This window comes from Aulonocara stuartgranti, assembly GCF_965226115.1.
Source record: "Aulonocara stuartgranti genome assembly, chromosome: 19".
NCBI lineage: Eukaryota > Metazoa > Chordata > Actinopteri > Cichliformes > Cichlidae > Aulonocara > Aulonocara stuartgranti.
In genome coordinates, this window is record NC_138955.1 from 7,264,162 (window position 1) to 7,288,039 (window position 23,878).

The 23,878-nt window shown below is 39.3% G+C and overlaps 1 protein-coding gene, 1 long non-coding RNA gene and 1 pseudogene across 8 annotated transcripts; 2 read left to right on the top strand and 1 right to left on the bottom strand.

Moving 5' to 3' along the window:
* The first annotated feature begins 4,310 nt into the window (after positions 1–4,310).
* LOC309695449 lies at positions 4,311–10,175 on the top strand. Of its 5 annotated transcripts, XR_014273155.1 has the most exons (12): positions 4,318–4,761; positions 4,879–4,968; positions 5,057–5,176; positions 5,255–5,430; positions 5,733–6,185; positions 6,297–6,402; positions 7,479–7,520; positions 7,610–7,681; positions 7,764–7,829; positions 7,980–8,068; positions 8,215–9,016; positions 10,131–10,175. It is a non-coding gene; the product is annotated as an uncharacterized lncRNA (long non-coding RNA). The 5 variants fall into 5 exon arrangements; XR_014273151.1 differs by having other exon boundaries at positions 4,311–4,761; positions 5,733–6,402; positions 6,552–7,520; XR_014273152.1 differs by having other exon boundaries at positions 4,317–4,761; positions 5,733–6,402; positions 7,479–7,524.
* A 927-nt stretch (positions 10,176–11,102) lies between these two features.
* On the bottom strand, positions 11,103–19,062 carry LOC309695317 (katanin p60 ATPase-containing subunit A-like 2; annotated as a pseudogene). The gene is made up of 16 exons (XR_014280787.1): positions 18,964–19,062; positions 17,451–17,521; positions 16,948–17,114; positions 16,791–16,827; positions 16,218–16,308; positions 16,030–16,128; positions 15,659–15,724; positions 15,388–15,465; positions 14,930–15,028; positions 14,103–14,166; positions 13,901–14,019; positions 13,702–13,791; positions 13,562–13,622; positions 12,690–12,890; positions 12,444–12,546; positions 11,103–12,363 (listed from the first exon to the last, which is right to left on the bottom strand). The product of XR_014280787.1 is annotated as a katanin p60 ATPase-containing subunit A-like 2 (transcript).
* Positions 19,045–23,793, top strand: LOC309695316 (B2 bradykinin receptor-like). Of its 2 annotated transcripts, XM_082515855.1 has the most exons (3): positions 19,045–19,269; positions 19,480–19,567; positions 21,063–23,793. In XM_082515855.1, exon 3 carries the CDS (start codon positions 21,091–21,093, stop codon positions 22,078–22,080), a length of 990 nt encoding a protein of 329 aa, XP_082371981.1. In that variant the 5' UTR covers positions 19,045–19,269; positions 19,480–19,567; positions 21,063–21,090; the 3' UTR covers positions 22,081–23,793. The 2 variants fall into 2 exon arrangements, with proteins under 2 accessions (XP_082371981.1, XP_082371980.1); XM_082515854.1 differs by lacking the exon at positions 19,480–19,567 and having other exon boundaries at positions 19,048–19,269.
* The last annotated feature ends 85 nt before the right edge of the window (positions 23,794–23,878 follow it).

Sequence of the window (23,878 nt, forward strand, 5' to 3'; positions counted from 1 at the left end):
AACAATGCTTTAAGTAGTTTATTTACGGTTTAAAATCACAGATCACTGCTGGACACTGAAATGCATACCTCTTTTTCACAGCACTTTTAATGTAACACTCAATATTAATCACTTGTAGACAATAAATTAATAAAACGCTCCAGACTTTTGTTGTCCCCTGTGGTGTGGTTCTTTGTTACTTTTAATGCTTCTTTAAGCTGTCCATCACGAGTCTTACACTTTTTAAAAACAAGTCTGTATCTTCTATACTTCAGGTTCAGTGAGCTGCTAAAAGTAGCTGTTCTCAATCTGTGGCATGAGCCCCCCCTGGTGGGCCAGTGACCCACTACAAGTGAAGATGTGGACAAAAAGTATGGAATTAAAGCTTGAGTAGGAAAAATTAACATTTTGCAGATTTATAAGCGGTCTGCAGTTACTTTATATCTGTGCAATGTCAAATTCTATTAGAAACCACCAAAACATTTTAAATAAAATGCACTTCCTAAATTTTGCAACAGTTAAATGTCTGTGTTCCACTACATGGGACATTTAGAGCAGATCTGGCCACAAATCAGAGATGGCATGAGTTTTATACACTGGACAGCAGCAACTCCAACAAGCCTTTATTTGGTAAGCAGGAACCAGCTCTCTATGCAAGATATGTGGTTAGTGGGCTGTCCATGCCTGCTTTGTCTCAAGAGTGCACATTGCAATATCCAGAGGTGGGAAGTAACGAAGAACAAAATATTTCATTACTGTACTTAAATTTTTCAGGAGGCTGTACTTCACTTGAGTATTTATTTTTCTGACAGCTTTTTACTCCTTACATTTTTAAACAAATTTCTGTTCTTTCACTTTTTACATGTTCACAACAGGCTCATTACTTTTGGTTTAACAGATTTGAAGGCAGTTATTTTTAGGTCACTGTGGGCCTTCGAACAGGAAAGAGATTAAAGCCTAAACAGTAACACATGAAAGGCAGTCCTGTTCACCTATTAATCAACAGGGTATGTGGCACACAAAGAGATGAAAAGGGGAACGCTGCATGCCATAATCAACGGTTAAAGTGGGCTGGCGTTTTTATTTATTAATTTCTTATATTTATGTTTTGTGGCACAGCACCATGACAACTGCAGGTGTCCACAAGTTGTGGTTGCAGAACTTCAGTATCCAGCTGGCCCTGCAGGGGCCAGTTCAGAGGGAACTGTGGTGAATTCAAAGTAAAGTGCAGTGTGTGACTGCCGTGTGGCTGACCCGTATAGTTCCACTGCAAACCTCACTGTCACTCACACTGAAATCTAAATGGTGCAGTCTACCTATGCCCGGTGTGTACACTCTCACACATCGGGGAGGGGATTCCACCTCACGTGCCTAGCCCCTCAACAAGCGGCCGCACCTCCACTAAAGCAACAAAACAAAGCATAAAACGTTAAACAAATTAATAAAAGAGATAAATAAAACAAACACACCCTAAGATACAGTTCTTTATAAACACAAGATTAAAATATATCAAACAATTCCGAGTAAAAGACTATAAAGCCAGGAGTCAGTCAAGGCCAGTCCATAAGATGACAACAGGCCACAACAAGACAGAATAAAAGCGAACAAGACAGAACAAGGGACATGTATGTATATATATATATGTGTGTATGTATATATGTATGTATATATATATATGTGTGTATGTATATATGTGTATATATATATATATATATATATATATATATATATATATATATATATATATATATATATAAAACACCCAGCACGCCCCTGCGGGCGGTTTATCCTTCAAGCTCGGGTCCTCTACCAGAGGCCTGGGAGCTTGAGGGTCCTGCGCAGTATCTTAGCTGTTCCCAGGACTGCGCTCTTCTGGACAGAGATCTCCGATGTTGTTCCTGGGATCTGCTGGAGCCACTCGCCTAGCTTGGGAGTCACCGCACCTAGTGCTCCGATTACCACGGGGACCACCGTTACCTTCACCCTCCACATCCTCTCGAGCTCTTCTCTGAGCCCTTGGTATTTCTCCAGCTTCTCGTGTTCCTTCTTCCTGATATTGCTGTCATTCGGAACTGCTACATCGATCACTACGGCCGTCTGCTTCTGTTTGTCTACCACCACTATGTCCGGTTGGTTAGCCAACCACCATTTTGTCCGTCTGTATCTGGAAGTCCCACAGGATCTTAGCTCGGTCATTCTCCACCACCCTTGGGGGCATCTCCCATTTTGACCTCGGGACTTCCAGGTTATACTCGGCACAGATGTTCCTGTACACTATGCCGGCCACTTGGTTATGGCGTTCCATGTATGCCTTGCCTGCTAGCATCTTGCACCCTGCTGTTATGTGCTGAATTGTCTCTGGGGCATCTTTACACAGCCTGCACCTGGGGTCTTGCCTGGTGTGATAGACCCCAGCCTCTATGGATCTTGTGCTCAGAGCTTGTTCTTGTGCTGCCATGATTAGTGCCTCTGTGCTGTCTTTCAGTCCAGCTTTGTCCAGCCACTGGTAGGATTTCTGGATATCAGCCACCTCCTCTATCTGCCGGTGGTACATACCGTGCAGGGGCCTGTCCTTCCATGATGGTTCCTCGTCTCCCTCCTCTTTCTTGGGTTTCTGCTGCCTGAGGTATTCACTGAGCACTTGGTCAGTGAATACCTACATATATATATATATATATATATACAGTATTTTGTCCACATCATCCTCTTCATGCATGTTGTCTTACTCCAAGCTGTATAGGCTCGAAAGCCTACTACCAATTAAGCATATTAAGGTGATGTGCATCTCTGTAATGAGAAGGGGTGTGGTCTAATGACATCAACACCCTATATCAGGTGTGCATAATTATTAGGCAACGTCCTTTCCTTTGGCAAAATGGGTCAAAAGAAGGACTTGACAGGCTCAGAAAAGTCAAAAATAGTGAGATATCTTGCAGAGGGATGCAGCAGTCTCAAAATTGCAAAGCTTCTGAAGCGTGATCATCGAACAATCAAGCGTTTCATTCAAAATAGTCAACAGGGTCGCAAGAAGCGTGTGGAAAAACCAAGGCGCAAAATAACTGCCCATGAACTGAGAAAAGTCAAGCGTGCAGCTGCCAAGATGCCACTTGCCACCAGTTTGGCCATATTTCAGAGCTGCAACATCACTGGAGTGCCCAAAAGCACAAGGTGTGCAATACTCAGAGACATGGCCAAGGTAAGAAAGGCTGAAAGACCACCACCACTGAACAAGACACACAAGCTGAAACGTCAAGACTGGGCCAAGAAATATCTCAAGACTGGTTTTTCTAAGGTTTTATGGACTGATGAAATGAGAGTGAGTCTTGATGGGCCAGATGGATGGGCCCGTGGCTGGATTGGTAAAGGGCAGAGAGCTCCAGTCCGACTCAGACGCCAGCAAGGTGGAGGTGGAGTACTGGTTTGGGCTGGTATCATCAAAGATGAGCTTGTGGGGCCTTTTCGGGTTGAGGATGGAGTCAAGCTCAACTCCCAGTCCTACTGCCAGTTTCTGGAAGACACCTTCTTCAAGCAGTGGTACAGGAAGAAGTCTGCATCCTTCAAGAAAAACATGATTTTCATGCAGGACAATTCTCCATCACACGCGTCCAAGTACTCCACAGCGTGGCTGGCAAGAAAGGGTATAAAAGAAGAAAAACTAATGACATGGCCACCTTGTTCACCTGAGCTCAACCCCATTGAGAACCTGTGGTCCATCATCAAATGTGAGATTTACAAGGAGGGAAAACAGTACACCTCTCTGAACAGTGTCTGGGAGGCTGTGGTTGCTGCTGCACGCAATGTTGATGGTGAACAGATCAAAACACTGACAGAATCCATGGATGGCAGGCTTTTGAGTGTCCTTGCAAAGAAAGGTGGCTATATTGGTCGCTGATTTGTTTTTGTTTTGTTTTTGAATGTCAGAAATGTATATTTGTGAATGTGGAGATGCTATATTGGTTTCACTGGTGAAAATAAATAATTGAAATGGGTATATATTTGTTTTTTGCTAAGTTGCCTAATAATTATGCACAGTAATAGTCACCTGCACACACAGATATCCCCCTAAAACAGCTAAAACTAAAAACAACTTCCAAAAACATTCAGCTTTGATATTAATGAGTTTTTTGGGTTCATTGAGAACATGGTTGTTGTTCAATAATAAAATTATTCCTCAAAAATACAACTTGCATAATAATTCTGCACTCCCCTGTATATATTTAAATACACACACACACACACACACACACACACATATACATATAATTTCCGTTGAATTAATGACAAAATTATTTGCTGAAATGTTTATTTATTTCATTCCGGTGTTCTGGGAATTTCTCCTACCCTGTAAACCATAGGTGTCAAACTCTGGCCCGCGGGCCAAATTTGGCCCACAGCCTACTTACATTTGGCCCGCGAAGCCATACCAAATTACTATCAGAGCTGGCCTGCTGGTATTATACAGCTAATATATACATTGTTTAGTATTAAGCTTTGCTTCTTCCATATTCAGTTTTTCAGCAAAATGTGTTTGAGTCCATAAGAAAAATTCATTCTTATATCTGGAGGAATAAATATATTTCAATAAATATTAACGTTAGCCCGCAACTTTGTTCCAGTTTTGAATTTTGGCCCACTGTGTATTTGAGTTTGACACCCCTGCTGTAAACCGTCCTCGCCGTTGTTCCTGAGCATGTGCGCGCATGCGCACAACGCAAAAAGGGAAGCTAAGCGCATCCGGCTGTGATTTCACGCTACTCCGTTGTCATATTTGCAGGAGAATAGGTAAGTAATAAGTTTTAGTATTTTTTTATTGACGTTGATAATTGATTTTTTAAGCCTTTGTGATTGTTTGTCAATATTAAACTATCTGCTTTCTGAACAAAACTGTCAAATTTGCAGCTTCGGTGAAGTCTGCTGTCAAGTTACTGGACACGTGGTATTTGCACAACACTGTTGAGTCCGCAGCTTCTGTGTTTTAAGGCTGTTTCGGTAATGTCGTTATTTAATAAGTTAAATTATTTGCATTGTTAACTGCACATATTGAAGCTCATAAGAAAATGTTTAGTTACATTCCTAGATATGGAGAAGAAGTGGGAAGAGATTTACGCGTTTATTTCTGCGGGCTCCTACCCTTCAGGATATGACAAGGCTCAGAGGCAAAACCTCAGACGATATGCCTCAAAATTCAAACAAAAGGGTCAGTAATTTATTGTTAATACTAACAACTCATATATGTGGTTAAATTAATTCCTAAATATATATTGTTTTACTGCAGATGGAGAACTCTTTGTTGGAACCAGGAGAGTAGTACAAACCATGGATGATGCCAGGAAGATATTTCATGAGTTTCATTCATCTCCAATTGGAGGACACACTGGCACACACAAAACGCTAAATGCAGTGTGTTCCAGATTTTACTGGTTTGGTATGACAGTTGACATTAAAACATGGGTATGTATTAACTGTTTGTACTGTTGTTAAACAGCGTTTAAAATAAGCAAATTTTTTGATATCAGTTAAAAGAGAAACTGTACACTTGCAAAATATAAATAAATATGGTTAATTAGTGATATTACAGTAATAACCTGTAGGCCTGGCAGAGATTTGAAGACGCACACAAAGTATTGTTGCTAAATTGTTTGTTCGTAAGAGAATATGTCATTAAGTGTTTTTGTTTGGTTTTTGTTTGGGTTTTTTTACAAATGAGAATGTTGAACATTTACGTGAACTCCATAAATATTTTTACCTTAAAGATTCAGGAATGTGACCAGTGTCAAAAAGTTGGGAAACCACTGACTGCTGTGCAACCGTTGCAGTGTATTCAGGTAAATATTATGTCCCGTTTACCCATCAAACTATGCTTGTAGCTCATATTCATAACGGCAGGAGGGTTTGCCAACTAATTTTAACCATCAATGTTAATGTGTACATTATACAAATTGTTATTCAAATTATTAATTTGTCCTTGATGGGTGTCTGAAGTGTGAGAACTTATTGGTATAGATCTTACTGGACCTCTTCCTAAAACTTCAAGCGGCTTCCAGTATATACTTACTGCAACTGACTACTTTTCAAAATGGGTTGAAGCTTTCCCATTAAAAACAAAATCTGCATCTGAGGTAGCCCAGCACTTGTGCTCCATTATATATAGACATGGCTGCCCCAAAAGGATTTTGTCAGACCAAGGCAGAGAGTTTGTGAATGAAGTAAGTGTTAAATAATTTTCAGTTACATTTTGTAACTTTACTTCACTGGGGTCAAAGATTTTTTCTTGTGTGCTTGTATAAGAAGTATAACCTTGTCCTTATCTGTTGAAGCTCAACTCTGATCTTTCAAATTATTGCAAATTGAAAGAAGTGTCACAGCAGCATACCATCCACAGACCAATGGTCTAGATGAAAAGACCAATGACAACATAAAAAGGTATGCCTAATTTTTATCTATCAGTTTTTAATAACATTACTTATGTTATTCAAACTTAATTGTTACTTAATAATTTATTAATTTTTTTACTTCTAATTAAACTTTCTGTCTTACTTACTGTCTTTACATATTTCTATGCCTGCATTTAGAGCCCTCCGAAAACTGGTGAATGACCAGCAGAATAACTGGGATCTGTATCTAGATCCCACCCTGTTTTCACTCCGGTCAAAAGTACACACCACAACAAAGTAGTGATGGGATTTCCGGATCTTTTTAGAGATCCGGCTCTTTTTAGTGAGTCGAACCGAAAGAGCCGGATCTCTAAAAAGATCCGGAAATCTCTTTCGGCTCCAAACCGGCTCTTCGGGTTGTTTTGTTGCTTTAATTAATTTATTATTAACAATAATAAAAAATTATGCACAAAAGGAATTACTAACGTAAAAAAAAGTGGTTTTATTTATATATGTTTATATATAAATATATGCGGTGGCCCCTAGAGACAAAACACGTACAAACTCCAAAACACATTTCTAGCATGAACTGAACTTCCAAAGCAGAGCTACTAGATCACTTAAATTACACAATTGAAAGCATGTGTGTATTGTTTGTGTATACACAGGCACTCATATATATTCAAATAATTAAAAAAAAATTAATTTACCTGTTATTACCACACACCAAATCCGGTCGTTGGTACTTGCTGGCTTGTGTAGCCACAAGATAACAAAAGCTCAACACTGCGCCTAGCATCCTATAGCACTTCTGTTGTCTTTTGTACGTGTTTTGAGTGTTTATATGCTTCTGAGTTTTTACGTGCTTCTGAGTTTGTACGTGTTTTGGAGTTTGTACGTGTTTTTACGTGTTTTGGAGTTTGTACATGCTTCAGAGTTCGTACGTGATTTGAAGTTTGTATGTGCTTTGTCTCTAGGGGCCACCGTAAATATACTTTTATTTATTCACTCCACATAAAATGTAATAAATAAATCATATAATACAAAAATCAACTATTCACATTTCAACATTTAACTATTTGGTCCTAGTGGTGGTCTGTAAAAATAATCTTTTAATCCAAACAGGTCATTGATGCATACCTGCACTGCCTCATTAGGAAACAAAAGGCAAGTAAGAACGTATGCCGGTTATTTCACAAAGGTATTTTATACAATTTTGTAATCTTTTTAAAAAAAAAAAATCTTGCATTTTTCAGAAACCCGTGTATCAGTTGTCTTGCGTTGTTGCAACCTCTCTGTTTTCTGGGAAGTTTAAATGTGTCAGCAAGGTAATGTAGATGTTATATTGGTTATATAGTGTATGTTATGTAAATAAATCTAAACCTTTATAAACTTAAAAATATTCCACAGATGTTGTTTCCGGCTGAGGACATTTGGTTGTGCCCACTGAACTCTGGTGCACACTGGATCCTTGTGGTACATGTTCACACCTCATGTGTTTTTTCTCTTTTTTGTTTTACTGTTCTTTTTAGCAGCATATTCTTATTTTGAAAATGCTTACAATTGATTATGTTTACTTAAGTGAGTGTAATACACATATTCTACTAAATACAATTTTTATTTTAGGTTGTCAAAATCTTCTCACAATCTGTACTGCTGTTAGACCCTCTTGGAAATGAAGGTTGTTATGAAAGGAAAGTTATGCGTAACTGGAGGTATTCATCATTCATTAATTTTCTGTCATGGTCCTGGGTCGAGTGACCCAGTGTTTGAGTTTTATGTATCTTTTGTATTCATTTGTGCCCTGTTATGGCCCTGTCCATAATCTGTTTTGGTGGCTGTTGTTGTCTGTGCCTTTAAGTCTTTGCAGGTCCCAGAGTGGATGAGCTGACGGCTGCTGATTGGTCCCCTGGCCATGTGATCTTCTTCAAATCCCTCACCAGCAGTTGTCCCGGGGCAGCCACTGACAGCAGCAGCAGACCTGACCCTGGCCTTCAAAACTTGAGACTTTTGTGCTTGTGATTTGTGCGGCTTCTCTGAGTTTTGTATATAGTGTGTATATTAGCTTTCATTGTACATAGCACATTGTAAATAGCACTGCAACAGAAGGGGTGAGCTGCCGTATTGTTTTTCCTTGCACTGTTTTCTCCTGTTTATTTCAGTTAGAGAGTTAGTTAGGTGTAGCGCTAGTCTTTTGTTTGATGTTTGATTTCACATAGGGTTTTAGATAGCACCTCCTCCTGACTTAGCTTGTTTTGTTTGTTATTTTGGCCTTTGTTCACCCTGGAGCTTCATTTTTGCAGTGTAGATAATAAAACACGATTCACTAAGGAATTGGTTTCCCTCTGTGTATGGTTTTGGGGACCAGGGCGGGGCAGTCTTTTCAAACTTATGTTGCGTTCCTATACCCCGAGACTGGGGCGTAACATGCCCTAGTTTAGCTCACCTAGTTAATTTCTAGATTGCTGTTTAGTCTTGTTCCTTAGTTGTTTATGTCATCTCCCCCTGTACTAAGTCTCCCTGGTTCATGCGTCATGTCTGCGTGGTTATGTTTAGTTCATGTCATGTCTAATCTCCATGTTTCCTGTTTTACTTTGTAAGTCTGTATTCAATGTCAGTGTATTTAGTTTCACCTCTCCTGTCCTGTCGTTAGGTTCATGTGTGTCAGCTGTGCTCCCATGTGTGGCCACTTCCCCTGATCATCCCTCATGTGTATTTAGTCTTTGTGTCAAAATCAAACTCAAAATCTCCTCACAATCTAGACCCTCTTGGAAATGAAGGTTGTTATGAAAGGAAAGTTATGCGTAACTGGAGGTATTCATCATTCATTAATTTTCTGTTTTGGGTTGTTTGGTTTGTGGGGGGTTTTTTTTTTCTTTTTATTTAGAGCAAAATGCTGGCTACATTTTAAAAACTTGTTTTATTTTTATTAGGAATTTTCTGAGGATGAAAGGAAAGGAGGAGTCCCGAGTGGACCATATCAATATCAAGTCATTCTGATTTTGCTTTCAAAAATAAAAGCCCTTTCAAATTGTCCACAATTTACCTAACTTTCTGTGATTTCAAAATGCTCTAAAATGGAAAATTCCTGTTTCCACAGGGTAATTCCACTTTAGATCAACAGTATACAGACCCACAGTGATACCATATCAATATCAAGTCATTCTGATTATGCTTTCAAAAATAAGTCTTTTAAAATTGCCCATATCTGACTTACTCTTGGAACAATTTCAAAATGCTCTTAAATAGAATTTTGCTGTTTCCACAGGCTAATTCCACTTTAGATCAACAGTATCCAACCCCACAGTGATACCATATCAATATCAAATCAGTCTGATTTTGCCTTCCAAAATAAAAGACTTTTCAAATTGCCAAGATACGACCTACTCATTTAAAGATTTCACAATGCTCTAAAAATGAAAATTGCTGTTTCCACAGGATAATTTCACTTTAGATCAACAGTATACAACCTCATGATGTTACCATATCAATTTCAAGTAATTCTGATTTTGCCTTCCAAAATAATGGCCTGTTGAAAATGCCCATAATTTACCTAACTTTCAGTGATTTCAGAATGCTCTAAAAAGGAAGGTTTCAGTTTCCACAGGGTAATTCCACTTTAGATAAACAGTATACAGCCCCACAGTGATACCATGTCAATTTCAAGTCAGTCTGATTTTTCTTTTCAAAATAAAAGCCTTTTCAATTTGCCCATATATGACTTACTCTTGGAGCGAATTCAAAATGCTCTAAAATGGAAAATTGCTGTTTCCACAGCATAATTCCACTTTAGATCAATAGTATCCAACCCCACAGTGATACCATATCAGTCTGATTTTGCCTTCCAAAATAAAAGACTTTTCAAATGACCAAGATACGACCTACTCTTTTAAAGATTTCAGAATTCTCTAAAAATGAAAATTGCTCTTTCCACAGGATAATTTCACTTTAGATCAACAGTATACAATCTCACAATGTTACCATGTCAATTTCAAGTCATTCTGATTTTGCTTTCCAAAATAAAAGCCTTTTAAAATTGCCCATATACGACCTACTCTTAACGATTTCAAAACGCTCTAAAAATGTAAATTGCTGTTTCCACAGGATGAATCCATGTTAGATCAAAAGTGTACAACCACACCATGGTACTATGTCAATTTCAAGTCATTCTGATTTTGCTTTCCAAAATAAAAGCCTTTTTTTAGTCCTGTTACGTGACTCAGCAAGATTGAGCAGTGACATGTACTTTACTGTGGCAAAACCATCAACTTATATAAGTCTTGTAGAAAGTAAAAAAAAAGAAAAAAAAAATCAACTTATATGAAGACATGAAAACCTGCCCTGTCATGATTTGAATCCACTGTTGTGCCAAAAACATTTACCTAGCCAAGATGAGCTCTATAAACTCTCTATAGTCTGCTCTTGTTAGCCAATTTACTTTTTTATGTAGGAAAAGGTTTTTACTTTAGTGTTTATTTATTTATTATCATTAGTAATATTAATAGATGTATAGTGTACAACCAGAGTTGAAAGACAGGGTAAAAAGACACCTGTCTGTTACTAAATACTGCTGGGATGCATGAATAATGAATAATAATCAAATGAACCTTTTAACATAAATGACATGGAGTACACAGTATTTGCATCCAAAATAAAGTATAGTTGCCATGAACCAAAGGTTCGCACAAGGAATGGACCCAAATCCCGACACAACACACCAGGGAACTTTTTACAAGAGTCTTTATTGAACCGTGAAGGCTACAGGGAAGTAAGGATCTGGGTAGGGATGGCAATGGGAACAATCACGATGGGAACTGGAGAGAGGGGCGGGGGAGACTGCAGCGATAAACGTAGGAACGAGAGAGAGGTGCAGGTCAGGCCGGGGGCAGCCAAGCAGGCAAGGAGGGGAGATAGATGTTTACAGAACGGAGGAATGAGAAGTCAACTCCAGGTGAGACCAATCACAGGAAGCCACACCCTTTGTACGCAGGGAAGACAACATTACATGAGGAAAACAGGTAAAACAATTTCCAAAAAGAGCTGCCTAGTTACCACCGAAGAGTGCATAACGAACTGGCGAGGAGTGGCAGGTTGCCCTGTTTTAAGAAACCCTCCTGCTGATTACTTGTAAAGGCCCAGCACTCTGAATCTGATTGCTAAACCAGCAGCGGGGAATCTGATAGACTAGCATTCCCATCCTGCTTCCCAATAATAATAATTCCCTACTGCAACTTCATCTGTCATAATTTTTTTTCTTGTTGCTAACCATCTTCTCTGCTGTTATGTTTTAGGTAAATACAGAGAAGGCAATGACAATAAAATAAGCCCAGCTCCCCACCTGACATGTGACAGTTTCCCAGATGCTGTTGAACACATCCTGCAGAATCTGCTTTGAGCATCAAATAAAAATAACCTTCCGGTTACATTTGCACAAGTAACACTGCTAATGTTTCAACAGTGGAGAGACTTAAGATTTGAAATTATTCTCCGCAGAACATCCTGATGAATCAAAAATAGTCATGCTATAGTAGTTTGACTCAAAGTACCAGTCACCAAAGTTTTATTGTATTAGGTTGTATACTTTTTGTTTTCAAATAATAAAAAAGAAAACAAATGATCAATGAACAAATATTTCCTCCATGTCAAAAAGAGTTTTTCAAAACTCCGCAGTGATTAAAATGTACACCGTTCCAACCTGCAGTAGCTTGTCACAAATATCCAAAGTATAGGTAACATTTTACGCAAATATATAGTCATTAGTGTAAATTATTAGTATAGTGCAGGATAAATTTGTAACAGTAAAAACAAGTTATCATCACTTTTATTGCGTTAGTATGACAGTCTTTGCATTCATGTTATGTGTACTAGCGTCAGACAGATTGGTACTCTCTCTCCCAGGCTGTGTATCTGTCCATCAGGTTTCGTGCTGAGGGTTTGGTGTGTTCAATCACATTCAGGAAATCAGCTGTTGTTACAGTTTCCAGTTGGATGGCGGGCATGTCTGTGTCATCTGTAAAAGAGAATCACAGTAAGTCAGAGAAGATGGCTGTTGTAGGGGTCAATCTTGACATTGTGTGTGTGTTGTCCTACCATCCTGATGTGACTCCAGAGCATCAAAGATCTTTCGAACTGGTCTCATGGTAGCTTCCTTACATGCCAATCTTATATCTGAGCCAGAGTAGCCCTCCATCTCCTGGAAATAAAACACACAAATGTACAGATGCACATGAGTGAACACATTTCCTTCCAGATAACATATATGATTTATGAAATTATATTAATTAAAGAAAAATTGTTAAGCATAACGATTAAACACTTGACAAACTCCATACACACTTTTGCCAGTGCTTCGTAGTCTAGCACAGTGCGTAGCTCCATCCCTCCTGTGCAGCTGAGAGGAGGCAGCCAATGAGAAATCATGGCTTGGCGAGCTGGTGAAGAGGGAAGACTCACTAGAATCCGCTTTTCTAACCTCCTCAGCATTGCGTGGTCCAGTTCCCTGAGAGATTTATTAGAAACAAACAAAGGCAGATTTAACTGTCATAATTTTATAGCTGTCTTAGTAGTCATCTTTTTTTATTTAAACAGCTATGACATCATAATCTTGTGTTTGTCAAGAAAATGAAGGGTCTTTTTCAAATGCATTCAATGCAAGAAAAATAAATGAATGTTAAAATCAGGCTGAGATGATGCTGGCAATAAATGTACGAGGAGGGTTGAAACAGCAAAAATAGTGAGTTGTATTTTTCTGTCTTCCTATTCATTTGTAAATGCAAAAGAAGGTGTCCCACCACCTCTTCTGCCTGAGGTGCCACCTTTCCCTTTTACACAGCTGACTCGCGTCAGTAATCAAGGAGATTTAAGCCCAGGGAAAGGTGAGCTCTGGGCCAGAGTGTGGTTACAGCTAGTGAGCTGTATTTTTTTTGGTGGTTTTCTGCACGCGCGTGAGTGTGTTTTTGGTGGATTTCAGCGGATTTCAGCTAGTGAGCTGCTCTTTCTTTTTGGCTTATGTTTTACTTTATTGACCAACGCCTGAGTTTTGTTTTCTTAAATGGTGATAGCGGCTTGTCCGTCTCTTTTAGTTAGTATTAATAGAAACTTTAAAACTCTTTAATTTAACCCTTTTGCCTCCTTGACTCCTTTTTCTGACCCGGACACTTTTTGTTACTTCCCCCTCACCGCCTAGACCCCTCAGGGGAACGTAACACTAGTCCATCCATCTGAACCAGTAACTCAGTCTTCACCCTGCGACTCCCCTCGTGCTCGCCCCTGAAAGCAGTAAACAGAGGTTTTGTGGACAGCAGCAGTGGCACATCTACATTTTACTGCACTTTGTGGTTGAGCTCACCCCATGCTGCTTCCTCTGGCCCATCACTGACTCAAGCTCATCCAGGAAGATGGTGGATGGAGCGTGGTACCTGGCCAGCTCAAATAGAACCTGCAGACACATGTATTAAATCATTTACACTAATTAGACCCCCCCCCCCCCCCAGAGAATAGTATTCAAACATGTTTTTGTAAAATTCTTCCTATAGCTGACAGCCTACCCTGACCAGTTTCTCAGAGTCTCCCCTCCACTTGCTGACAAGGCTGGAAGCTGAGATGTTGGAGAAGGTGGTCTTACATTCTGTAGCTACGGCCTTGGCCAGCAACGTCTTACCTGTACCTGCGTGGGTAAGGGAATGTGAAGGGCAAGTTTTCATAGTGAGCCCCTGACATTTTTTTAATATCCTGCACTTGAGTCCTTACCTGGGGGACCATAGAGCAGTAAACCCTTCCATGGAGACAGGATGCCTGTAAAGAGTTGGGGATACTGAGGAGGAGAGACGGAGTCAAAGAATGAGGGGGAAACATGAACAAAACAGTATAGATACAACTTGAGTAAATCACATCCTAGCTCAGTATGAGAACACATTGTATTTCCATTTTCAGCACACCAATAGCAAACTGAGCTCTGTGCAAAGAAACCTGATAAGTCTGATGATGCAGTTTTTATCTATTTGCAGAAGCACAACTTGTGTGACTGTAGCAGTATAATAAATTCTACATGGCATGCCACATGTGTCTTTCTATCAATTTCTGTATCTGTGTTACCATAATATCCCAGGTAAAGACTTAATATTAGTCTAATAGACTGGCCTGACCCCACTGCCCTCCTTCTGGGGCGATCGTGGTTCAAGAGTTGGGAGTTCGCCTTGTAATCGGAAGGTTGCCGGTTCGAGCCCCGGCTTGGACAGTCTCGGTCGTTGTGTCCTTGGGCAAGACACTTCACCTGTTGCCTACTGGTGGTGGTCGGAGGGCCCGGTGGCGCCAGTGTCCGGCAGCCTTGCCTCTGTCAGTGCACCCCAGGGTGGCTGTGGCTACAATGTAGCTTGCCATCACCAGTGTGTAAATGTGTGTGTGAATGGGTGGATGACTGGATATGTAAAGCGCTTTGGGGTCCTTAGGGACTAGTAAAGCGCTATATAAATACAGGCCATTTACCATTCTCTTTAAGCCCTTTAAAAGAGATGTATTCAGAATCGAAGATGGGCGTCCGGAGCTGAAATACCAGCATGCTCGGGTAGCGGCCGCACCTTAATGGGATAAACGACGGCCTCTTTGACTAATCGCCTGGCATCCTCCAGACCGATGATGTCCTCCCATCGCACATTGGGGCTGTGCAAATAGATGTCCTTTGGAAAAGCATACACACACACACACAACAGCGAGTGAGTGATGCATGTGAAAGATATAAGCCAGAAATTGGCCCCCCACACACGTCCTGGTTGCGTAAATAGATGTCTTTTAGAATGAAACAACAGATATGGGAAGTGGATAGAGCCTGGGCCTTCATTAGTACAAAAGATCAATTCATTCAAAACAAAGCCCTCTGCTGCTCTGTAGTGGACACATTCAGCAAGAGTCATATGGAGGATTTTCATATTTTTACATCATATTCCAAGGAACAAATTAAGATAAAATCAGCTTCTCCCCAGGCTTATTAAGGTGTGTGTGTGTGTGTGTGTGTGTGTGTGCGTGTGTGTGTGTTTACCCTGCTGATGATCGTAGCTAGTTCCCTCATCTCACCACTCATTCCAGAAAAGCCACTCAGTGGCTTCAGTAGGCGTTCCTGCAACATAGACTTTTTATTATTATCAGTAGACATTTTGTACTTTTTGTTGCCTTCAAATAGTTTTTTATTTTGGACAATACAGACTGTTACCAAAATATATTTTTACACGTTTCACAGTTGTTTGAAGCTTGTCTGAATATTATGACCTTTTTTATAACTCAGTTTAGCTCAAAGGCTCCAGCATAATTACCATATGGTCTGAATCAATCCCAGCTCCTCTGACAGCATCCTGGATTGCACCTTTGGCATCAGTCTTCTGCCCCCAAGATACATAAGAGAACATAATAGGAACAAAAGTGACAGTGGTAATTTTGTTTTAAAAAGGGTGAGGACTTCTTTTTTATGTTTTTGCATTTGGCTCGGCCAAATCAACCCCAAATCATAAAGGTGCTGGTTTATGTTGTAATGAATTAAACATAAACAATTTTGTTAGCATCCTGCTGCAGCATCATCGTAAAATGAAAACCGTCTCATAAATGTCATACTAGAAAAAAATGTGATTAACTTCAGTTGGGACGATGAGGTTTGCTTCTGTTCTCAGAGTATTCACTTCTCCAGAACTTTCCTGTTTGTGGCACACTTTCCAGCTGGTCTAATTTTGATGGAGGATATGCTGAGACCAAAGTCCCATGACTGTGGAGCAAGATTGGTGCCATTCTCCTAGGAAATTAACACAAATGTCAGAATAATTGCTAGCTAGAGTACAGAGTTGTTTTGATTTGACTTCATTTTTCCACATTTGCTTGTACACTAGTGGCTGGCTTCTTTGCTCCAGTTCCTGTCTTTGTGTTCCGGGAAGGGTTGATTTCTGGGAGGGGTTTCACAACTGAACAGGGACTCCTGGGGACAAATAAAAAACAAAACACATGTATTTTTTGTTTTTTTAACTGTCATGCATGGACTAGCAGCATGGCAGACTCACTTATTGTTATATATTCAGGTGGGAATCACCAGACACACCCATGATACAATATTATCACAATTTGAAAAAGAAAAAAGAAAAAAAAAAGAATACTTCACTCATAATTATTATTGTGATTTTTAACATTTTGTGACATGCTGAATTTTGCAATAACATATTTGCAATTTATCACCCATTTCAACTACAAATTATCTCCTCAAAGTTCAACTTGTCAATATCTGTTTTATGCAATAGTTTTTTTGTTTTTTCTGCCCTAAATGTCGCCATAAGACAGTGTCTGTGTTGCTTTATCGATACAATATTGCCACAGAAAATACTGAGATTCGATGTTGTATCGAATTTTTCCCCACCTCTACTGTGAGCATGTATGCACAGCATACTTGGTCCGTGACTGACTCACCTCTTAGTTGCACTACGTGTTGGATATTTTCTTTCACCTGGACAGAAAAAAATATCAGAAAAAAACATGCTAAGACAATAAGTTAGTTTTTAATAATTTTACAGAGCTTGAGATATAATTTTCATTGCTTCTCAGTGTTTCAGCAGAGTTCTTGTACCTGCTTCTGCTATTCTTCTGATAAGTTTGGGATACTTCTGGAATTTGACGTAGTGGTAGCTCTCATACTCCCTCAACACCATCTCCAGATCGATGTTATCGCTAACCTCGAACCTACTCACACCTCCATTTATCTCTTGATCCAAGGCCACTGCTGCAGCTACATAGCTGGTGGACCGACACATTGCAAGGAACAGATTTTTGATGTGCTTGTCTTGATGAATTGCACTTCACTTTTTCTATACAGACATACAAATATGACCTTTTGTTTGGTTTGTTACCATTTATCCAATAATAAACCAGCAATGCCATTTTGCATTATGCCATTCTGTTCTGAAGTAACAAAGAGTGAATTTATGTATTCTACCTGCTCTGATCAAAGAAACTCAGCCACCTGTTTTAAAAGTCCGTATCTAAACCTGATGCTAAAAATGTACTTAAAAGAAAAGTTAATCTTTTTGATCACCACTTGATGCATCCACACACACACAATTTTATACTGACCCTTCCCCCAGCAGGTGGTGATAGATAAGGATGAGGAGACTTTTCTTCCTCATCTCAGTCTTCTGCTCATCCTGTTGGACAGCAACAAGAACAGCAGCAACAAGAGGACAAAAGGGGAATTCAAATGGAGCTGTTATATGAGAAATAACTACCAAATAATATTGTTCAATTTGTCACAGGTGTCATGAAGAACAGATATGGTCTAATAAAGACCAATACAGTCCCCCCAAAAGCAACATATTTTAGAAGAATATTCCGATTTTTTTAACAGAAGGATATGAAGTGTCACAACTTATGGATAAACAAAACCTAACGCAGGGCTAACACATTCCTATCTTATGATCAAGTTAAGAGTCATTGATTCAACTAATGTCCATGTGTTTGAATTGTGGGAGGAAGCCAGAGTAGCTGAAGAGAACCCACACAGACACGAGGAGAACATCCAAACTCCACACAGAGACACTCCAGCTGGCCTGTGGATAGACCTCTTTGGGAGGCAAAACTCTTTACCACTGTGCTACCCATGGGCTTTAACTGTATGCCTAATTTCAGTAAAGATGGAAGTCTCAAGAAGGCAAGGCAAGTTTATTTGTATAGCACAATTCAACAAGGTGATTCAAAGTGCTTTACAGAGACATTAGAAACAAGAACAAATAAAAAGCATGATTTAAAATTGAATAAAACAAGCAAATAAACTAACTAATTAACAAACAAACAAACAACAGTATATAAAATCAAAACAGATAAAATCAGAACAGTAGATAAAATCAGTACTGTACTTCTTTAAGCTTGTGAAAATTCCCACTATTGGTTAAATACCTTGCACCCTCCACCTGTTGTTTTTAGAACTTAAGAAACCTCTTGGGTGAAAGATGAAAAACATCATCAAACTTAAAGAAGTCCAACTGCTTTTCTTTTTTTACAAGTTCTTAAAGACTGCCATGACCTGGATGACTAAGAACCTGCACAGACAATAAAGATGGAAATGACACTCCCTAAAGTATTTATGTCTGTGGTCTAACTAAAAGTAGCCACTAATTATCAACTAACGAGTTAGCCTGTGCTCATTAATGCTTCAGTTCTCTTCTCTTCCCTGGTTCAAACATGTGGAGGAGGAATATTTTATATTGGGCTGGAAATACAGGGAAAACACAGTTGCCAGCAGAGGGGGCCAGTCAACAACAAACAACAACCAGTTGAGCTGTCTCTAGGCAACCAGTGGACGCAGCCGCTTTATTGTCACACAGTGCATGGAGAACTTAACGATTAGCTCGACGGCTAACTACCACGCTCGTGAAAGCGACAATATAGAAATCCCATCACATGTGCAAAATAAATCGACCAACACCTGGATACATATGCCTTTAGCTTAACACTGCTTACAGTACCAGACAGTTCGGTGCCCATCTGTTCACTGCCACTGCTTGTTAGATAGCCACAGGCTGATATCTGAAAACAGTTGTGCGTCAAATTTGCGTAAAACAACAAGAAACAAAAGCCCGTGTTCACTCACCGCCTCTCGGGCCTGGTGGGCGACTTTCACTGATTGATAATTGGGCTCCATTAGGTGATGGTGAAGTTGGTCCACCGCGTAGTTCGCGTTCCCCTCGGGGGCACGTTAGGCCCTCCGTACCACAACGGTACTTAAACAGAGAAAAGGGAGGGATTGACCGAAGTGTGTGGCAGCAGCGCGAGCCATCGGTTTACTTTCCCCTCGAAGTCAGCGACAGCCACAGTCAGTAGCACAAGGTGTTGGATGTGTATAGTTGATTTTTGGACGCTTTCTTTTTTACCTAGAGGACAGACTCTTGCGTACAAGGTATGAACAAACTTGTTTTTTACTTTTCTGTCTGTGTTTTTTTTTGTTTTGTTTTTTTAACCTTTTTTCTTCTGCAGTTTAAGGTTAATTAAATCACAACTACATCTTAACAGTGTGCATAATGATTTATAATAAAAAGTGTTTTCTGCTTTATATCATTACTTGTGACAAATAACAACAAAGTTTTGAGTTAATATTCTGGCTGTGCAGGTTATGAACTCTGTCAGGTGTAACTGCAGATTCTTAACCGGATTTGTCTCAACGCGTTTAGCGTTTTGAGAACCTTTAACCAAAACGAGTAAGTACGATTAAACATTTAGACTAATACAAACACACACACATGATAACGAGTTTTTGTTTTTTGCCACTTTTTTTGTTTTTAAGCGTTCATGCATTTCAGTTAAAATTGTTTTAAAGCTGCTGAGAAAACATACAGAAACTGTGGATGCCCCGCAGTTATACAGTGGAGGCGACATGCAGGCAAAATGTTGTTGGATTGGTGCTGATAACCGTTAATCATCCTTTTGTGCAATTGCTTTTCATATTATGCAGCGTTAAGTGACAGATATGGAAAAGTTCTGCATTCAATGTGGTTTCTGTTTTGCTGAACCGCAGTAAGTTTAAAATGTGAATACCTTTGGGTTGTTATCGTTTATGTGCAAAAACAAATACAAAATACTACATAGGCGTGGGGGACAGGGGGGTGTTAGAATTAAGTACTTTTAATACAAAAAAAAAAGTTTTAAAAGCAACAAAAACAAAGAAAATTGATTTTCTATGAAAGATTGAGGTGTTGTTGTTTTTTTTGAGGGGCTTTTTTTTGTTTGTTTGTTTGTTTGTTTACTATTTTAAATGTCTAGGCAAGGGGAAAAATCAGTTGATTTTTATTTATTTAGCACCAGTTTGCACAAACTGTTCCCTTAAGGTCTTTATAGTGAAAGATGAAGACTATGATAGAGAAAAACCTGACACGCATACAAGTCCCTGGGGGGAAACACTTCTTTGAGACAGGAAGAGGCCTTTGGCAAACCCCGATTCAGGAAGGGCTAGCCATCTTTACTGTGAATAGTTGGGAGATGAGTGGAAAAAGAAGAGAAACAAGTGGTTCATGGGTAAGCAAAGGAAAACACAAACTATGGTAGAAAGTAGATAAAAGTTTATGAGAAATAGAAGGAAAATACGTTGTGCATCATAGTAAGTTGTCTAATTGGATGAGCCTAGAGCAACTTCAGTGTTATGCTTGGCAGTACAGTGGTGCAGTGGTAAGCTCTGCTGCTTCAAAGTACAAAGCTATTGGGTTCAAATCCAGTCAGGGACCTTTTGCATAGTGTTTCTATCCTCTCACTGGGTACTCTGGGTTCCTCCCACACTCCCTGAATTGAATAAGTGATGGCAAAAAAGTATGAATGGTTTTCAGTCACCTGAACCAACCCTAATCGCAAGGGTTGTTTTTGTTTTGATTTTTTTTTTTTTTTTTTAAAAGAGAGGCTTTAATCCTAATAACAAAACTAAGAAAATTAACTCTTGTCATTGTTTTTGAATTTTAGTAAGGGTTTAGAGATGGTGAGAAAAGTTCATTAAATAAATAAATTTAAAAAATGATTTTCTTTCAGGAGTCACCAAAACAGGTTCTGTGCCTGAACTTGCCACAGTGTTTATTTATTAGGAACGAACTGGAAATACAGCAACAGCTTTTGCATTATGAGTTTTGATGACAATGAAGTATATCACTGTGTTCCATATAACATAGCATTTCATAATGTTTTACCTGTGTTGCTGTCCTCTCTCTGCAGCATCCGTTCCAGCTCTTACTCTGTCAAGATGTCTGGAGACCAAAGTAACACAGGAGAAGACCATTGTATTCCTGAAGACAACAGCTTGGTCTTCACTCTGGTTCCACCCTACATCCTGGTCATCAGTGTGCTTGGAATCATCTTTAATGTGTTTGTGCTGATGGTTTTCTGCCTCCACAAGAAGGCCTGCACTGTGGCTGAGATATACCTCAGCAACCTGGCTGGAGCTGACCTTGCTCTGGTGTGCTTTTTGCCCTTCTGGGCTGAATATACAAGAAAGGGATTTGACTGGCCTTTCAGTGAAAGCCTGTGCAAAGTGACATCGGCTGTTATCTACATGAATGCGTTCTGTAGCATTTACTTCCTTGTTATGGTTAGCATAGATCGTTATGTGGCACTGGTGCACCCGCTTTCCCATGAGAGGATGCGCAGGCCGCTCTATGCCAAACTGGGATGTCTGTTTGTGTGGGGTCTTGGCTTGGTCTTTGCTCTCCCCATATTCATCTACAGGAAGCTAGAATTCAACTCTCAATCAAATCTTACTCACTGTTCACTTGACTTGCCACAAAATCAATATCTGGCATCTGAGGTGACAACCATAACATTCAGCTTCATCGTCCCTGTTATCATTATTTTGTTCTGCACTGTCAAAATTATTCAAACTCTGAGAAAGAGGCCAATGGAGGTTTTAAACATTCAGAAAACGGATCAGAAGGCCACCACTCTCATCCTGGCAGTTCTCCTGGCATTCCTGATCTGCTGGGTGCCATTCCACGTGACAAAGATACTAGATATGCTCCAAAACACTGGCATTCTGAAATGCCACATCACACTGACCATCGTCCAACAGATCTCTACGTACTTTGCCTTCTTCAACAGTGTCCTTAACCCCATTCTCTACGTCTTAGTAGGGAAAACTTTCCAGAAACGAGCAAAGGAACTCTTCATATTGTGGAACAAGACTCAAACAGCATCTTTCAGCCGACTGTCCACACGCCTGACAAGTTTTAAATTGTGATCATAGCTCAAAGTGATATGCGGGACTGCGATCTTTTGGATGTGTGCTGTGATGGTTTACCCAGTTAAATGGACAATTATTTACTCAGGCAAGGAGAAAAATGTTGATTTTGTAATCTGAATGTTTGTTTGTTTTTTTTTGTTTAACATTGTGCATGCATTACTTTTTCTTCAGAAAGGGATATTTAGCCATAACATGTTTATTTCCTAGAGGTGATACTGAAAGGCTGTCAGTCTGACTCTGCTTGGTGTAGTGAAGTCTGAGCGTTCTTTGACCGTTTCTCCAGTTGGAACATAACTCCTGGCTTTGGCTAAGAGAAAGTAGCATGCAGAAGACAGCTAGCATGGATGAAAGGCTAAAGATAACAAGCAAGTCGTCTGAAATGTGATTCATGCAACACTCCTGAAGTTAAAGAATGAAAATACACTGTTAGAAGAAAAGTCACCTTTTTATTGTCTTGGGCTTTGTTCCATGTTTCGTCAGACTCTGACAGAGGAGTGAATAACAGGAGACATTACCTCATACCTCAAACAAGTTTTGTTTTACCAACCGTCCATGAACCCGTATCTGTTTAGATGTCACATTTTGAAAAATATAATTATAAAACTATAATTGCAAATAATTACATTTAAGGCCATATTTGAGCTTTTGTTTGTGCTAAATTTCAATGAAGTTAAAATTCAATGGCAAGTAAGGGTGTGGTTGTTCTTCAAAACCAGTGATCCAGTATAGCTTTCTCTTGACATCCTGTTGACATTCGTAGCATGACAGGATATGAGGCTCAAATTTCAAATGTGTCATTCTACTGCTCATCCTCTAATTGATATCTATTAGACACAATTTCAGATTTAATGCCATAATAACCCTGCTTCATAATTGAATAGCATTCCCACCTTTATTTTATATTGCACATGTGATAAACACAAGCTGAGATAATGAAACAAATATGCAAAAGAGACGGCAACAGTTTAACAGTGTTTATACTATTAACATAATATTTGCATGGTTAGATTTTCCACTTCACTTGTGGGCATGGTTATGTAGTTGGAGTGCTCTGTGCTGTGGCATGATGCAGATTTACTGCTACCAACTTGGATTGTTTCAGTGATGAACTTAAAGTTCAAAGAGGGATTTTTTTTCTTTGCATTATATTAAAGTATTGTGCTTCTATTCCCATTGCATCAAAAAGAAACTCTGCATGGCTATATGTAAGGGTTTTAACCTCCTAAGACCTGAACTCTTTCATGGCATGCATTTTTAATTTCTCTTTGGGCTGATTGGGACCTGATGATTGTAAAAAAAAAAAAAACAAAAAACAAAGAATTATGTGATTTTTTTTTTTTTTTACCTGATTTTCATTTCTAAGAAAAATGAGATCCACATATGAGGACATTCGCTTTAAATTTTGATAGAACAGTAGCAATATGTACTCGCAAGTGGATATTGGGCCCTTGTAGAGAAAAAAAAACGTAGTATTGTGGTCTAGACAACCCTAAAATGTGATGTCCTAAAATGTATGTGGACGCCAGGTCCTAGGAGCTTAAATTTACAGTTTAAATACAATTAACAATGCTTTAAGTAGTTTATTTATGGTTTAAAATCACAGATCACTGCTGGACACTGAAATGCATACCTCTTTTTCACAGCACTTTTAATGTAACACTCAATATTAATCACTTGTAGACAATAAATTAATAAAACGTTCCAGACTTTTGTTGTCCCCTGTGATGTGGTTCTTTGTTATTTTTAATGCTTCTTTAAGCTGTCCATCACGAGTCTTACACTTTTTAAAAACAAG